The sequence below is a fragment of the Propithecus coquereli genome, unplaced genomic scaffold (genome assembly GCF_000956105.1).
Source record: "Propithecus coquereli isolate 6110/MARCELLA unplaced genomic scaffold, Pcoq_1.0 Scaffold60, whole genome shotgun sequence".
NCBI classification, from domain to species: domain Eukaryota; kingdom Metazoa; phylum Chordata; class Mammalia; order Primates; family Indriidae; genus Propithecus; species Propithecus coquereli.
Genome location: NW_012151952.1, coordinates 534753 through 553853, shown reverse-complemented (window position 1 = coordinate 553853; position 19101 = coordinate 534753). Strand labels below are relative to the sequence as shown.

Genomic DNA, 19101 nt, shown 5'->3' with positions numbered 1-19101 from the left:
GGACACTGTCCGTTTCCAAACTCGAAGCCATTTTATCATTAACCTCAAGCAACAATGGGACAATCCAAGTGTGCTGCTGCACCATGGCATCGAGGTGCCTATGAACTAATTTGAGTATGTCTTGACTTTGCTGGTGTGGGACCAGCTAGGCTCCCAGCACCAAACTCCCCCTCTACCCCTGTATAAGACAAACAAGTTCAGGACTTCTCTGCCTGCTATGGCAGAGTCTAAGGTGGAAGAGCTCACTAGTATGATGCATGTGCTCCAAAATGCCTTTGCACATAGCAGATGCTCAATATATTTTGAATAAATGAATTGGTGTTGTAAAACAGCCCCCACTCATTTCTGAAAAAAAAAAATACCATTTCACAGACTAGAATTCTTCCCTACCACTCCTCACCCCCTATAAGCTCGCAATTGGACAACGAATTATAAAAAGAGCTCTAGGAATTATAGAAGCTATCTAGTCCATGATTGTAGAGTTACACAACTTGAATTTAGTGGTTAAAAACCTCTGTTTTGTCGGACAGACCTGAGTTCCGGTTCCACCTCCACCACGTTTTAACATGAGCCAAAAACCACTTCAGAGGTTGTGTTCTGTGTGTTCATGGTAGGGGATAACAATGGCATACATTTTTGCTGTATGAGTATCAGGGGATTAAATGACACAATGCATTTGCTATGGTCAGCAAAGTGCCCGCACCTAGCGAGAACTCAAGGCATTAGCTTAGATGAATAGGGGAGAAACAAAGAAGCAAACCCAGGGCCCTGACTCCCACCCAGCGGGCCTTGATTCATGCCATAATGACTTCCTTCCATTCGGCCTACTCTCTCCCCATTAAGACTGAGGAAAGGAAGATGAACAATTTGAGATGGACTCTTTTAAGATAATTTTATGCTTCCTGAATAAATAAAATTATCAAAATAAAACAATGAGTTCTGCAGAAATATGAAAGAACTGTAGTTCTTTATGTTACTTCTCTAGAAAAACCATTTTAGGGTCTAGTACGCACTTCCCTACCGGCCTTCACCTCTGCCATGATCAAATGGTATCATTGTAAGTGGATAAATCAACAACATAATCAACAAGCTAAGTTGTAAGCAGGTGAAATTTTGTATGCTTGAGAAAAATCAGGTTTATCAGTGTATGTTAAAATAAAGTAATATAAAGCACTTATTCTAAAAAAAATGCCTGCAGAACCAAGACCTCTGTAATAATCTCTTTTTTAAAAAGCTATAGTTTTAGTTTGAATGTTTCCCTCTATAAGGAGACATTTTCCATATAACTTTTAATGTATAGTTGAAGAGCACAATTCAACAAAACTCAAAGAGATATTTGCAGAAGTCCTACAAGATGAAAAGCACAGAGTTAAACACTAGAGGATAATTGTACTTCAGGATGAGTAAGACCCCGCACTTGACCTCAAATAAATTAACTTTAAATAGAGTGGATGAGTCATGTACAGAATGTAAGAATACTAAAATGTCAAGGTAACTACCAAAAGGAACATGTGGGAATTTTTAAAAAGGAAATAAAATATTGGTTAGTTGATTCAGGAAAAGCTGCAGGGAATAGATTCTCTTCAAATGGTCTTTGAGGAGGTTCCCTTTGTTACCTCCTAGTACTGAGGCTAGGGTGGCATGGGGCGTAGAGAGATGGGAGAATCAAGAATCTTTCCTACTCTTACAGAAGTGGCTTACCATGGTATAGTACCATTTAAGGGCTTGTCAGGTCAGAGAGAAGGGGGTTTGAATATCCTGGCTCCCTCTCTCTTGCTCTGAGTCAAGTTGCTTATCCAGTACCTCAGTGTCTTTATCTATAAAATGATAATAATTTCTCCTACCTGAGTGGGAGAACAAAATGCTACAATCCATATACAAGGTTAATCTTGGTGCCTGGCACATAGAAAGTGCTCAACACGGTTAGTGGATTGATGATGATGGCAATGATGATGGTGGTAGCAGTGGTATTGACACAGCCCCCCAGAGCTGGCTCTGACCAGGAGTGCAGCTGAAAGACTTCTGGGTCTTTACATCTATGACCCTTGATAAATGTAAGCTGGTTGTCCAAATGGTCATGTGCAATTTAAGAAAGGGAAGGACCGCAGATTTGTTCAACTCCGCGATAATATTATGAGCAGTAGAAGCAGTCACAGCAGCTAACATTTATTGAGTTCTTACTATATGCCAAACAGCATGCCCAGTGCTTTAAAAGGATTTGCTCATTTATTCTTCACAACAACAGTATCCAGTGGGCCCTAATATTGTTATTCCTTTCTTTCAGACATAGTCTCAAGTGTAGGGAGGTTACAATAAACACCTAAAATCCTGCTGTCAGTACATGATGGAAATTAGTTCATACTCAGTCTGTCTGACTTGATCTCAATTAGTAAACTATGTAATTAAGCGTTTTGCTCTTTGCCTGATTCTCCTTCTGATGTCTGAATATTTCCCTCATTCCCTCTGGTGAAGAAGAGAGAATATTCTCTCACCTCGATGCTGCCTCAACGTCCAACTTCCCTTCTCAAACCAGGGATCGTTTCAAGGAGCAGCGATTCATGCTGGGAGCTGGCACAGCCTCGGCGATGACCAGGGGCCAGATGCCAGAGGAGGCAACTGCTCTGTGACAAACCCACCCTCGTACGGGGACGTGACAGGAATGGGAGGTAGGGGATAATGGAATAAGGCTAGGAAGGATAGCACCTGGCATGGTGGGCATACGAATACTATTAGCAATAAATAATAGACCTTACTATGCCGTAGACATCGTATTAAGTGCTCAATGCGGGGTACGTCATTTAATTTTGGAAACGGTCCTATGTGGGTGGATCTATTATCGTCATCATTTTACTGGGGCAACAGCGAGGCCCTGGTAATCAGGTAAATTGCCCAAGCTCACATGGCTGGGCAGTGGAAAGCAGGGATTTGAACTATGTTCAGGACCTACACTCAACAATTATGCATACTGCCTTCTGTAGACATCAAAATGGCAACAATTTTTCCCATAAGCCATTCTTGCCCTCCAAACTCAAGTAAGTTCGTGTAAGAAACAGAGTGAGAGTGAGATAGAGCAAGAAAGAGAGACAGAGAAACAGAGAGAGAGCGAGGGAGCACACGCAAGCCTGGAGAGTGGCCGTTGAGGGAATGCCAACCATTTCGAATCAATGTGCTTTGCCTCCCAGGATACAGTTTTCATGATAATCTTCTTAATCAGTTATCGAGAAACAGGAAGCAAAGATTAGAGTACAAGTATGTTCCTACTCAGATGGACGGTGGGGCAGCATATTCGACCTTGAGATTAACTATTTCAGAAATTGTGTTCCCAGTAAGCACACAAGCTAGTTGATATTCCCCACCACCCAAATCCAAAAGCAATATTTCATTTTCATACCGTTTTCCTTGGTTCCACTCTATAGGCTTTTGTTTTCTCTGTTTCTATACAGAAAGATGCTAAGTCTATGCTCTCTGACGTGAAAAGGGTGGATGGGAGGGAGTTATGGTGCCTCAGTGGTTTTGCTCAGTTTTTTGTTTTTTTATTGTAATTTTATTATGCCAACTCCATTGAACTTAATTATAGTGAATACAGAAGTACGCAATTACCCTCTGTTCTATTCCTCAGAAGCTATATTTTGATAAAATTTACTACATGCTGCTCTCCCCCTGAACACTAGAAATGGACGTGTGTTGATATAAAATGTGCTATAATTACAATTAAAATATAGCTTCCATAATGATAGTGTTAAAATAAAATTATAGATGTGTACAGACAACGTGGTCATGCATTTTTAGTATAGATACATGCTTAGACCAATACCTGACACCCAAATGTATAAGGAACAGAACTTGGGTTAAGCCACAAAGGCTGTTTAAGGGTTTGCAAATACATCAAGGGAGCTGAAAACCAATGAGATAAAATTCCCCCTGCCATGTTTTTAATTTAAAATGTCAAAGAAAGATGTGAAATGTCTGGTGAAATTGTTCAAAGTAGGTACTCATATGGATATTTTAAGACGAGCCCATTATTTATGCTTGAATACTTCGGTAACTGCCTACTCCGATCATGTTTATCAGAAATGACAAATTCTTAACTGAGTTTGACAAGGAACACAAAATAATTAATAATAACAATAAACTACTGCACTAACTAAATAGTTCAGAATTGCTTCTCCTTGAAGAGGTATCCTATTACAACTAACTTAAACCTTACAAAATATGGCTGCAAATACAGTATCAAGGAGAAAAGTTAAGAAATTGAAATTTCTTCTAAATGTTTGTAATTATATGTCTAACCAAAATAATTGTGTCACAAATATGATTAAAATAATGAGATATCATTTTGTTCAGTTTTACTGCAAAAATAAACTACAGGATTTTTTTTCTACTTCAGATAATTATTTCAAGCTAATAGTTATTAAGTGTTTTTAGAACCCACAGTGCTAATTCCATTACCTCATTTACTCTGTAAGATAACACTGTCGTGTAATTATTCTTAATATCTCCATTTTATACAAATGTATCTCTAGTCCAGATCTTCCTTCAGCACTATAGACTTGTCTGTGCAACTGTGTATCTAACTTCTCTAAGTGGATGTAAAGAAAGCATCTGGAACCTTCTATCTTCAAAACTGATCTTTAACCTCCCAAACCTGTTCCACGCCAAGCCTTTTCTACTTTAGGTGATAGTGATCTCACCTTTCCAGTTGCCTGGATCTCAAATCTTGAATTCACCCTTGTTGCTTTGATTCACCTTTTTTTCTTTCTTTCACGTCCTACACTCGATCCACCTGGAAATCCTGGTTCAACCGTCAAAACGTATCACTTCTTGGAAGCTGAAGCCACCAAACCAACATCTGTCTTACAGATACCTCCTGTCTGTTCTCCCTGAGTCCATTATTTTCCTTTATACTCAATACCACAGAGAGTGTCATCCTTTTAAAACAAGAGACAGATCATCTTATACCTCTCCAAAAATCCTACCACTGGCTGCCTGCATTTAGAGTAAATGACAAAATGCTTGTGATGACCTACGAGACCCTGCACAGTCTGGCCGCATCACACCTCCGACCTTCCTCCCCATTGGCCTCACTCAGCCATAGTGTCTGCCTTGAGATCCCTCCACTACGCCAGGCCCATTCCTGCCTTAGAGTTTTGGCACTCGTCCTTCCTGTCCCCAGGGAGTGGTCTTCCCCTAGATTCACTTTGCCAACTCCCTCTGCTCGAGTCTTTGCTCGAATGCCACCTCATCGAGTCTACCCTGACTGCTCTGTTTAAAAGTAGAGCCCATATCTACATCCCTCTGGCATAACCAACGCAACAATCTTCAACATGTCCTACTTTCTTCTCTTTATCCCATAAAGCTCATCAACTTCTAACATCCCATAGGATTTATTTATAACAACCATCTGTTTCCATACATGAGAGGAGAGTGTAAACTGACAGGGAAGAGACAGGAGGGAGAGGAGAGAAGAGGACAGAAGAGGAAAGGAGGAGGGGGAAAGAAAAGGAGAGAGAGAGAGAGAGAGGGAGAGCGAGAGAAAGCTATTACTTTTTTACTGGTGTATCCAAGCACTTAAGAAGGAGCTCAATAAATATTTCTGGAAAAAACCATAGATGAGGAAAGTAGGAGTAAAGCTTAAAAAGTGTAAGTAATGTTCCCAAGTCTCTGCAGCTAGAAAAGGGTCACAGTGAAATTCAAACTTGGGCCTGGCTGACTTCCATTGCTCTTAGCCTCTCTGCTATCTTAAGTCTGTGGAATTCATGATTTGCTTTAATCAGTGCCATAAAAATCCTCATTTCGTTGAATAGCATCACTAAGCTGTTCTCACTCTCACACACTCTCTCTCTCTATATATGTTTCATTTCAATAATAAATATTCCATTTAAAAAAAAGAAACAGTGTAATGCAGCATGGATTACTTTAATTTTACAGCAAATTTGTCAATAATGATTATTTAAGCAATAGCAACATTTAATGATAGCATAATAATAATAAAATAACTTTTAAATTCATTAAACATTTATGCTAAGCTCATTGATAAATATTTCCATGCATATTTCAGGCAATTCTTTCTGCAATCCTTCCAATTACTCTACCAGACAGCTACTTTTTATTATACCCATTTCAAAGATAAGCAAACTGATGAAAGGTGTGGTAACTTTTTGAGCAAGCTCAGACAAATAATAAGTGGAGAGTATTTCAATCTAGGTCTGTCTAACTCCAGAATTTGATTCTTAACCCTTATATGAAGAGTCTGATCATTCCTTCGATAGAGCGTGTTTCCTCCTAGGAAACAGTCCCCATGATGTCTGCCTGAGCTAATAACATGACCGAGCTTAAAACATGACAAAAATGTTTAAATCGTACTTTAACGAATGGAAATATTTTCATCTAAACAATAATGCAGAAGACCAGGCGGAGCCCTTCTAAGTGACTGTGTTGCTACTTTCCGTCAAGAACAGACAGAAGAACTGGCAGCCACAAAATGGTGAAAACATAGGCACAACCCAGAGATGGAGAATTCTGTAAATGACCAATTATAAAACTATTAAGCTGCAGCTCTTTTACAGCAAGAGGCAAAATAATCCATTAAACTGAAAATTCTCCTACCCTTCCCTCCACGGCCTACACAAACATTAATGTTGCATTTATTAGAATGTACTTCCTGTGCTCTATCAAGTTGACTTTCAGCAATTGTATTAATACAATCCTCTCACTTTGCACATACATCTGAATGATGGATTTCCCCACTTGAGGTTTGTAGAAAGAGTGGAGTGAATGAAATAAAATTTAGGAAGAGCCATCATAATCCATAATGATGGGCACTGAATCAAGACAAGAAGAAACATCTTTTCTCATTTAGTTGAATGAAAAGTCTACTGTATATTTATTGCTGGCATACAGGGCTACTTGTTGAATAATGGAGAACAAGAAATTTTCATTTGGAGGTAAAGGCTCGTATGCTCAAATTTCTATGGGACTACAGAACTAATCTCATTTTAGGAGTAACATAAAGCATTTATTTCTGTAAATAGATATGGTTAAGCAAGCAATCAGCGACTTTCGATATATGCATAGTGGTTAACAACCCAGGTATTGTCAGACTTGTAAGTTTCAATACAGACTTTGCCACTTACCAGCTATGTGACTTTGGGCTATGTGAATCACTTTCCTTAGCTGAACAATAGGGATGGTATTATGGACACTGCAGGACTATTGTGAGAAATAAACGAGATGAAGTATTTTTAGTACATGGAACAGCAGCTTGTAGTAAAGGCTCAGATTATTATCATGGTCATTGCTACAATTATTTTAAAAAATTAGAATGTCTGTTCTCATAAAATGTGACATGTATCCTACATCATTGCAATTTCATATATTTTATTTTTGACCTTATAATCTAATAACGTGACCCAAAAAACACTTAGTAGTAAATACAGTTGAAAGGAGGTTACTTGTCAAACATGGAAATGTCAGAATAGTAAGAATTGAAACACAATACTCCAGATAAATATTTACCTGTAAAAAAGTTTTGTTTTGACTTTTTAAGTGCAGAAAATGTATACATTGACTATGTCAATTTGCAAATGGTCCATTAATTAATGGGCCCAACTATATGTTGTATAAATGTCCTTTTAAATAGCAATCATATATGCATTTTAGTTGTAGGGAAAATGTGTTTGCAGCTGGTCTTAATTGCCTACTTAATGTAAAAGGGGACGAGAAGTAGAGTTAGGCTTGTTGCTTACTGTAGAGTGACCCAGGAATTTAATGTACTTTATACTCCATTATGCCATGAAAATGCTTCTGTGCCCTGGGGATATCAACAAAAGATTTGCTTTAATGAAAGGAACTGAGTGTGGTTCCAAAGCTTCCAGATAGGAGGCCTATAGCCTACAGTTTACATCGGAAGTGTCCGCCCTTGCTCTCAACAGTATCAAGATGGGAAAGATGTGATCACAAAGCCTTAAAGCAACTATGGTGAATGTTGGAGAGAGTGAGAAAGGATGTGAAGATTTGAATATCCCAAACCTGGGCTAGAAGGATTATGTTTAAAGTAAATACCATATACAGTATTGTTTTTCACTTAATGAATGCCCGTCAGTGAATCTTACATTAATGTAGGGAAGCAGCTGTTTCAGCTATGATGCTTTCAATTGCATGTGGCTAAAATCAAACTTATAATAGTGTAAAGAAATTTGTTTTAAAAAAGAATATGTGCTAGAAATTCAGGGAGACATCTAGATTCAGATATACTTACATTTGGGAGTTCCAGAATATCAACAGGGTTGCTGTTCTCTATCCAGCACTCAGCCCTGTTCACATCTGTGTGACTTTCTTGTGTTGGATGGCCACTGAGAGCCCCAAAACCACACCTGCCCAACTTAGAAATTCCAGAGAGAAGAGACAATGTTCCCATTTTTCTCTGACAGAAACATCTTGGGGAGGATTTTGATTGGCTTAGACAAGGTCAGATGAACACAACGGAACCAATTACCTGCTTTGTTTGGCCTGGATCAGAAGCCTCATCCCTGGGGCCAGGAAGATAGGCAGGATGTCATTGTTTGGCAGTTTTCAGAGAGAGAGAAGTCGGGTATTTTTGCAAGATGAAAAGCAATGGGACATTGGAGAGATGAAAGCTGTAACTGCTACTGTAAACTTCACAGTTCTTACTCCCTGCCCTGTGTCTTATGACCATACAGTAAACTGACCCAAGAGGTCATTTTCCCTACCACTAGCCATATATATGACTGAGGAGCAAACTGGAAAAAGGGTAAGGAAAAAGTCTGAATATGGGAAATTAAACTAGTAAAGACCAAGATAGCCATGTGAAAATATCCTTTAAAAGTTCCCCCAAATTCACTGACAGTTCAAAGTGGATGCTAGAAATACAAATAGAGTTTTGACAAGAGCAGGTTTTCTCCAGGCTAAACAAAAATGAGGAACTTCTAGGAACTACAATTTTTAAGAAAAAAAATCAGATTGGGAAAATGAGGCCTAGATAAATTAAGGGGTTTATTTCGTGTAACTTAGCTAGTTAATGGCAGGGTGGAGACTAGAACATACTGTGTAATCCCACTTTGATCTTTTAAATCCATCACGCAACCTGTATGTATGTAAGAAATAGGGCACTCGTAATTTGTTAAACTCAAATGTTTATGAAGTTGAATTAAATGCATTCATTGTTTCAATTATTCTTGAAGAGAAAAATATCTAAAGACATCCTAATTGTATGGGTATGCAAAGAAAAAAATACACATTCAAATATAATATGTGCATGTATTCATCCCTTCCCTCTCTGCTCTTTTAAAAAATGCCCCTTTAAAAATTTCCCACTCACCATCTGTTAGGCACATTTCCTAAAACACAGTAAATGTGGAGGCAGAGATTGTTATAGAGACTATTGCAAATGGCAGTGGCACCTATATTTATGAAATTTTAAAAAGTGTAGATTAGAGTTGCTTTTTTTTTTTAATTTCCCCACTATAGTAATACCACATCATTCTATGTGCTTAGCTCTAGCTGATTACATAAGATGGAGTGAGAGAGAGAGAGAGAGAGAGAGAAGAAAAAAATCTAGGTATTTATGTATAAGATGTTGCCCTAAAAGTTTGAGATTACATTCAAGTTTCAATAAACAGAAGGAAAACAATGACACATTTACAAATGTACTTCATTTATGGTACAAGGTCCACAGGCTTAGATTTGCATTATGCTCCAACAAGGATAGAGTTGACCACTTTTTCCATCTAGTTGCTTTGGGAAGAAAAAAAAAAAACTGAAACAGATGCCATTCAATTCCAACTCTATAGCTTAGACCATGTCACTACAAATGAAATATTATTCATTCAGAGTCGGGATGTAGCAAGAGTAATTTATACTCTAGGAGTGTTTGCTTTTAAGTCAGTAACAGAGAAGCCTTGAATGAAAATGTTCCCATTACTTTCCACTATAATATATCTTACTTATTGCCCATAAAACAGTGGTCAGGGGAGATTTATCCTTTGGTCACCATATTATATAACCTCTCCACTTTAAGCCATCCCTACTCTGTGATGATTTTTTAAAAATATGTTACTCATAGTCAATATTAATTTACGTTTAATCTTTCTTAGCATTAGGAGAGTATTATTTTGTACAAGCTCAGAAACAAATCTCCAGAAATTCCTCCCTGATGCTTCTTTGAGGCCGAAAATGCATTGCAGGGCAGTTGCAGTGATTTAATTTTAGTTGGCAGAGCCTGGCCACACACTAATTTCATTAGCCTCAAATTCCTGGATTTGAAAGACCCACTGGGTATGATTCCTGTCCTCAGGCATGTCATTTACTAACCTATTCAGTGTATATATAGAGGAGACAGAGAGAACTTGCTCAACTCGTATCTTAGATCTGGTGTACCAGCAGGCATATGAAAACTCGAAGTCACAGACACTATTTCCATCTCAGTAGTCATTCCTGCCCAGGTCCTAATTTTCAGGAAAGAACTTCATCCCAGGCTTTTCCGGCAGCAGCAGCATTTGATACATCTATTACTATCTCATTACTCCTCCCTACTTCCCTGCAACGCTCAGCACCCCCCATATAAGTGCCTAAGTATCCCCCTGCCCCCCTCCCCACACAGCCTAGAGGCTTATCTCAATATGAATTTATCTCTCCAGTGATCGGTTTGGCAAGATCCCCACAGCATCGGCAGGGACCAGAGGGAAAAAGAAAATTCAAATCATTGGAGAGCTAGGAATGCAATCATTTGGAGGAGTTTCTTTTATATAGGACAATCTTAATAGAGCTGAACCTTAGACTCCCAGAGAAGATTCACCATGTTCTTTTCCTCTCTCCCTAAGTGACTGTGCCGATGAACAATGGGTATGTGTGCTATTATTTTCCCTACTCATTTTGCAGGCTTACAGAAGCTAGACAACTGGCGATTGGAATGGCATGCCAGGAGCTTCTAAAATCACATGGAAAAAAAAGAAAAGAAAGGCCACTGGAAGAGATTCTTGGTATACGGAAATACATATTCCAATATGGGCAATGGTTAAGCAAGATACCATGCCAACCAACTGTTATATCAAGCTTGCATGCAGCACAAGCTACAAGTTGGTACATTTCTCCTACTACCAGCCTCTTCTCGATAAATGCAGGTGAAAACTGGGGGCTCTTTTTCCTTCAGCTGTTCAATCCAACATGAATAGCTGCGATTTGCAAATTAGAGGAAAATGACAGTGTTTTCTCTGAATGGTTTTAGTCCCAACCCACACTGCTAACGCTGGCATTTGGTTCTTCTCCCCAGCTCAGGCAATGGAGAAATGAGTGTAAAGGCAGCCTTTTTTTCCCTAGCAAGTTGCCTCAGGTTCACACACCAGAGAAGGAATCAGCTCCCCCTGGAATCTTTTTCAGCAAGCACAGTCCCTCAGCCTAGTCTGCGATTCCTTTCTTAACTTTAACATTTCAGTCTTTTTCAGACAGACAGACAGGCCCATCTGCAGTACTGCCCATGCTGAGTGAAGAGAGAAACAGGACGCAAAATAATTGTAGAATGCTAAAGACAAAACGTTTTCTGCCTTCGACCCCCATGACTAACTAGGAAAATGCAATAAACCCAATGGTTCTCAGGTGATCTCTCCGGCCTCATCCTCTCCAGCAACACTGCCCCCTCAAGTTGTCTAGCTTTAAGCTCAAAAATAAAGTGCTTCTGGGGTATGATTACAACAATCCAGGTTCTTCCCGAAAACAAGCAGCAAGAGTGATAGCTACCTCCAAAGCACTTTGGGTTTGCAAACATCTAGGGATCTCCACGAGGGCACACTCAGGAGGTGTCAGGGATGCTCAGAGGATCAGAGGGGCCATGCCAAGCTGCAGCCTTGAATGGGAACCCCTCCTTGAACACAAAACTTCACACTTCTGCGGGTGGTGTGGTGACAGCCTGAATTTCACAAAGAGTCCCCTCCTGAAACCGTTAGGGAATGCACTTGAGAGGAAGCCAGTGCTTTAGATGTGGGGACAGTAAGGTGGCAGGATCAGCCTGCGCCTCTGGGGAAGAGATTCACTGGGTTTGGGTACCACCAGGCAGGGAGAGAGCCGTGCGTTAGGAAAGGGTCATCTCGAGACTGAGATGAACCAAGAACTTGGGAGTGAGGGATAGAGAGGGATAAAGGAGGCAGAGATTGAAAGGGAGAAAAAAAATAGTGGGGAAAAAAACGGAGCAAGGAGACAGAGATGCGCATATAGGAGAAAACACCGAGAAGGGAACCACAGTCACAGAGACCCCGAATCTCAATTTCTGAACCTCGAAACCACCCTTTTCCACCCAATGCAGAGCAGAAGCCACGGGGCAGGGGCTGTGGGAGCAGGAGGCGAGAGAGCACTGCGGTAGAACCCACCGCTCAGCGGCCGGGGATCCGCCTTCCTCCCATTTTTCTCCATCGCCCTCCGGCACCCGGAGCAGGAGGACCGCCCGGCCCTGCTCCTTGCACCCCACTGGCTCCCAACAGGCGCCTTCCAGCCTCTCTTCGGGAACCGTCCTCAGAGCCAAGAATTGGGGTTGGGGGCTGCGTTGGGGAGGTGGTGGGTGAGGGGGTGGAGGGAGGAAGCAGGGAAAGCGATTTTGTTTCGCAGTTAGCATGAGCTCATCATCTCTGGGCTGAGGTCTGAAGTGGCAGGAGTAGAAAGCCGATAGCCCAGCTCCGGCCAGAGCCCGAACTGCAAATGCAATTTGGACGGTGCAAAAAAAATTGCACGGGGCGGGGGGGTCACGTCTGTGGGCCGCATCTCCCCAATTGCGGAGGGTCCTGGCACCTCCCGCCCCAGGCTCCTGGGAGGCTGGCTACAGGTCGGAAACCCAGCCTGAGGGAGATGGGCAATTAACGTCCACAGCAAGGTTAAGACGTAGCCCTCGGTTTAATAAGTGCCTCCTTAAGGTGGTCTCGAAATTTTCCAAGGGAATGGAGGTTTGCCGGGTGGCTTGGGGGTGGGAAGCTGGAGAGGTGGGAAATGCCCGGCTTTGAGACATCTTCTCATCTTTCGTATTCCAAGCGCCTAACCTGCTCTCCTAGGAGCCCGGCACTTTTACAAGCCTGTTTTCGGACCATATTTCACTGTAATGCAAACCCATTTAAATCATCGCCTTGTTTTTCACAGATCGCTTCTTGTAAATGGGGCCATAAATCCAGGATGTCAAGCCGGATGGAGCGGAGCGTGGACAGGGGAGAGATGGAAGGAAAATACACCAAGGAGGGAAGACATCTCTTCGGGTGGGGTGAGAGGGATTCAGCAGGATCTCCAGGGTGGAAAGGCGCGAAGCCCGACCTGACCCCGCACCCCCGGGGTCCAAGCCAGCTTTTAGGGTTAAGAGCGCGGGGAACCACCGCGTGCTCCGCCCCAAAGGGAGCGCCCCCCTACCTGGAAAAGCCTCAGGATGTTGGCTACCATGATGGAGACCGAACTCCCCGAAGCCCCAATCACTCCAACTACTTTCTCCGGCTTGACAAAAACCGGGGGCTCGCCGTTGGTGCAGCGCACGTCGGAGGTGTCCTTCTGGATGAGCGCCTGGACGAAAGTGAGCGACTGTTCGAGCGCGTAAGTGTCCCTGGAACAAGTGTCCAGGATCCGCGCGCCCAGCGTCACGTTGGGCAATAGGTTGGGATCACTGTTGATCTGGTCCAGGGCGTAGAGCATCGCTTCCAGCCTGTGGATCCCATTCTCCCTCTTGATGTCGCCGCAGGGCACTCCGCTGGGACCCTTGGCGTGCACCGGGAACAGCCCCCCGAGGGTGACGTCCCCCTCGATCCGGATTGAGTGCGGGGCGTACATCTCCTGGCCGCGCGCCGCCGCCGCCAGCGCGCACAGGAGCACCTCCAGCACGCAGCAGGGGAACTTCATCAAAGTCAGGACGCGGAGCAGCTTCCCCAGCTGGACCATGCTGCTCCGGCAACTGCGGTGGCGGCGGCGGCGCTGGAGGGGACGGTGGCGGGCTCGCCGAGGTCCGGGTCCCTCGGGGTGAGCTCCTCCGGGGAAGCCCAGTGGCTACTGCAGGCACGGAGGGTGGGGGCGTCCGGGGAGGGGCAGCCGGACAGGGCGGAGGGTCCCGCGGCGCCTGCCAGCCAGGGGCGCCTCGCGCTCTCGGGTTCGCCGGCCGGCGCGCCGCTCTCGCGCTCCCCGGCTTGCCGCTCGCGCTCTCCGACAGCCCAGCACTGGGGAGAGGGCAGGGATTGCTATCGCTTTAAATGGTCGTTCGGCTCCCTCTCCTCCTCCTCCCACTGCCTCCCTCCCTCGCTTACTCTCCTGCTCTCCCCACCCTTGCCGGCGCCCGCCCTCCCCACCGGTTTGCATCATCACGCAGGGAGGGGCTGCGTGCTGAGGTAAGGGGGGGAATGGGTGGGCGGCTCGGGAAGGAGGGGGGAGGTTTCCTGGCGATGGGAGTTTCGTGGCCCCCGGGGAATCTAGGGATTGCGGGTCGCTGGCGAGGGCCGAGCTCATGCCCCCAACTCACTGTGGAAGCCTCTTGCCCGCCTGCGCCCACGGCCACGTTCTGGGCTCGGGTGTCACAGCCCCGGGCTGGGCGAGGATGTCGGGTGCGGATTGCCCCCCACCCCTAGCTCCGGAGCCTGGGCTCTTCTTAGCTCTGGGAGAAGGCCGGGAAGTCTGGAGGCGCAGAAACCGGGGAAGGAGGGGCGCGGGGAGACCCTCTCTACTGCTGATCCTCCTGTGCTAGTTTTTACTAAGAAGACCACACATGCACGCAGGAGCCCGATCCATGACTTAAAGAACCGGACCCAGAGACGTCTCCCGGGCCGGTTGTTGGGCTAGCCCGGAGAGAAGCAAAAGCCAAGACAAAACGTTAGGGATGGGAGCGCATCCTTGGTCTTCAAGGGGTTACTAGCAGCACAGCCTGGTGAACTGACCGAGGCGGCAGAAACCTCAGACTCATCTCTTTTCTTTTTTTCTTCGCCAGAGGTGGAACAACTGAGAACTCTGCAGAGCGCACTTTCTTCTCTAGCGCTGACAGGTGTAAGGCTCCCTCCTACCTATTTCCAGAGATGCTTCTGTCCTGGTGACAGGTTTTTGCTGGTAGGAAACAGCAGGAAAGAGGTGTTGGTAGGAGAAAGAAAAAGGGGGGACCAGCAGAAGTCTCCCCAGCGATTGGGAATGCTTTTCTCTTTCTCTGGCTGGGGATTTGGGGGCAAAGTCAGGACACCAGCACAGGTTACAGTCTAATTAAAAAGCTCTTTGTGAAAGGTGCCCCCTCCTGCAGGCCCAGCCCAAACTTGGCCCGTTAAAGCAACAAGTGGCCCTAGTTTCTATGTAAGGGAAGTTAACGTCTCTGTCTTTGGGGACAGGAGTGGACTCAGGAGGTTGACTCAACTCTTGCTGAGGCTTTCTGTGGATATGAAGCAAAACCATATTATACAGATTAGAGAGTGGAGAGAAAACCAGAAACAAGAATATATTTTTTGTTGATGACGATGTAATGAAGAGAACTATTTTTATTTTTTTTTGCACACATGCACACACACACACACACACACACACACACACACACACACATGAAATGTCAGAAGAGAGGTAGGTGGTTATTTCTGCCACCAAATACTTGTGTGCTATTGTCACTTCTGTTCCTCTGTTTGGATTTTAGTTTCCCCATCTGGAAAATGATGAGATTGAATTGGATGCTTTCCAAGTTATCTTTTAACTTTCGGATCGTCTGTTAAAATAGGTCATGTCCCTTTGGCCATGGTGCTCTTTTTAGGCCAATATTTTCTGTTGCTTTATGTGTAGGAGACCAGTTTTCAGATAGCCAAAAAATGCTGTAAGCATTTCCTGGTATAGAGGACATTTTTATTTCCTTTTCATTCCAGGGATAGTCCCTCCATTTCTCTTTGGCTATGCCTCTCCTGCACATTTCAGTGTTTGTGGTTTGAGAACAGATCCCACTTCCTACAATCCAGGCCTGGCTAATCAGAACGTCAGATCCTTCTGGCTATAGTGCTGAGTTCAAGGATGGGCAGAGAGCCCAACCAGAGCCATTCGGGGCTAATCCCTGGACTTTTGCCGGGGCAGCCAGGGTGGAGGCACGGGGTTATGACTATCACATAGACAATGTCTGTGTGCGCCGGATAAAAACGGGCCTCGTCCTCAAAACACTTTATGTTCCTCTTTTGGAAAACTGTTATGCTATTCTGATTTTGTAAGAACAAGATATGTCACTGTCATCTACCAGAAAACAGTGCTATAATTAATATACAAATCTACCACCCCTTGTACAATATGCGTATCAATCACCTTTAGACTGCATGCCCTACTACATAAATGCACAACTTATGCCACGATGACCCCTGCTCCTTCCTGCAAGTCCTAAAGCTGTGAGGATATGAGCCTGAAGCTGTTCTAGAGGCTTCCACATGCGCAGGGAGAGATTTGAACCCCAAAGCAAGAGAGAATGAGAGAGAGAGAGAGAGAGAGACAGAGAGAGAGAGGCTTGATTAAAACATTTGGGCTCCTGGACCCAGGCATGCTTAAAGGATTGCCTCTGGACTTTTTCAGTTATATAATATTTTCTTTCTGTTGTTTGAAGCCAAAAGGATCCTCTTCTAATACACCAGATCAAAAAGGGTGGGATAGGTTGAATAAAGATATCCTATTAAGGTAGACTTAGCTCATTTAGAAGGGGAAGAAAAAGAAAATAAAGCAATAGAAAGGCATACTTGGGAACACAGGTACTGTGATCCTCCTGTATAAGCATCAGTGCCTCAGGCTGTCTTTGACAGAGACTATTGTAACCTTATTTAGTTTTTAATTTCAGGCTATGTATTAGGAACTTGGTGACAAAAAAAAAAAAATTGGAGAGTTGGGTAACAATTAATGTCACTTGATTTTTCACCTGTACGTGTCTCGGTTCCTGCTCTACGCTTCCATTTTCATTTCTCATCCAGTGATGGCTCAATAAATATTCCTGGCTGACTGTTGAATGCTGCCTTATTCTGTGTTCTCTCTTTGCTCTGTTCGTTCTCCCCAAACATCTGGCTGCAATCATTATGTTCCTTTTATTGCAGTCATCTCTGTGCGTGTCTTATTTCCCTTGCCAAGTTGTAAGATCCTTGAGGGTAAGAGCTGGGTATTATTTATCTTTTTATCCAGGACCATGTTTCAAATGATGTCTTGTGCCTAAGAAGCATTCATGTGTTGAATGAATCAGAATGGGTTTTGCCATTCTCCACTGCCTCTATTTGACAGTGTCCGAAATCCGGCGTGGGCAGAGCAGAAACGGGGGCAGATAAATTGCTGTTCTTTTAGTCACCATACACAGTTTCCAGAACTTAAAGGATAATTAGTAAATTTTGCAATAATTTTGTTTTTTAAAAATTATAAGACTAAAATAACCCTAAAGCATTTGATTAATTCTCAGAGAAAGCTTTGATTGGTCCTTCCTGAGTCAAAGGTTCATTCCTGTGGCCATTCCCATAGACTGGTTAGAAGAGGTCAGAAGCACAGAACTATTTTTCTTACCAGGCACTAGCATCACCTAAACTACATGGAACAAGAAATCTGTTACCAGAGAAACTGGAAAGTGATGCTGAGCTTGCAAAATCATCACACGTCCAGTACATGTGGTATCTAATTCATCTTTGTACCTTTAGCCATGGTGCATAGGATCTGGCACTTGATAGGGGACACAGTCTTTGTTTTTTGTTTTTGTTTGTTTGTTTTGAGATTATATGAGCTGAAAATCTCTGTGTAAGACTGGTTTATGTAAGTAAGACTGGGTCATTGTTCTAATGTCAGATTTAATTGGAGGAGAACCTAGTTTTAAGCACAAAGATCATACATTATAAAATGCATTCACAGGCTTGGCTCTGTTTAGTCATTAATCTGTCCACACTCAGGGATTAATAAACATATCAGACTAAAATGAAGGTCTCAGTTTTAATTCATATTCTTAGCATTTTGTTTTCTTGATCATCTTAGTTTCATTTATTTTCTTTGTTATTCTACTGCCCAACATCTTCTGCAGGAAATTATGTTTCCACTTGCATGTCCCCTTCTATTTATTTAAATCCCATTTGTAATGTACAAGGCCGTCCTCCTTAACAGCTGCTACTCCTGCTACTGCTGCTAATGCACTTTGGCCGTTCTTCCCCTGTTTATGCAGGTCTTCATCCGTAACTTTTTAAAACACAATCTCTCATTTGCCTTGTATGATTGAATGGGGTTCACTTTTCCTTGGAGAGATAGTTATTCGGTTATGCTTTTCTTTTATATTTATAGTAATAGGCATCTTTTGTCACTTAACTAGCATCCATTTATCCATTTCCTGATACCCTTTTGTTAAGAACCCTGATATTGTACAGATAAACCCACCCCACAGAGCCTGTGAAGGTGGGTTGAAATTGATCCCTGCTGGTAATTCTATCTTCTTTTCTAATAGTTCTTTAGGAGTTCAGATCAATGTCACAGACACACATGGAAGGTTTGATGGACATTTCTGGAAGCACCTCTTGGGCTCCTGCCCTCTGGCATGACTGTGTGTAGATACAAGACCCAGGATTATTGTAGCCCTTGCATTAGCTGCGTGAAGATGAGGCCAACACACAGAGATCCCCTGTAACACTAGATTCAACCAACCCTAAAGCTCCACATTATGACCTCCAATTATTTAAGCCAAAAAATCTGCTCATTGCTTACTATAGTTTTAGTTGAGTTTCTTGTTACTTGCAGTCAAATGCATGCCAATTGTTATTACTTATATCATTATTATCATAATAAACAGTATGTGAATACATTTATATGAATGTTGACTATTTTATACAAATAATGAATATTAAAAAGAGTTCACATTTTTCAAGTGCTTACTAGGTACCAGGCACTGTGTATATCAATTTAATTCTCGGGATAACCACATTTGATGTGTCACTATTATTATCATTATTTTACATATCAGGAAATGGAGGCCCAGAAAGGCAAAAGATATTGTTCAATAAATATATCGCCATCTGTTATTGCTTCTTCAGGTTGCCTTCCTTCTTATCTTCTTGCCCAGAAGTTTTCATATATTAAGTCTGGCCTCTAGCTGCTCAATACGTGCTCCCTCTCATCAAATGCACTCAATTC

At 42.9% G+C, this 19101-nt stretch overlaps 1 protein-coding gene across 1 annotated transcript in view; it reads right to left on the bottom strand.

Moving 5' to 3' along the window:
- Positions 1–13914, bottom strand: part of GRM7 (glutamate receptor, metabotropic 7) — a 1039395-nt gene extending 1025481 nt beyond the window's left edge. Inside the window, exon 1 of the mRNA XM_012659244.1 lies at positions 13396–13914. Within this exon, the coding sequence (XP_012514698.1) occupies positions 13396–13914 (519 nt within the window). The remainder of the gene's footprint in view (positions 1–13395) is intronic.
- Between the last annotated feature and the right edge of the window lie 5187 nt (positions 13915–19101).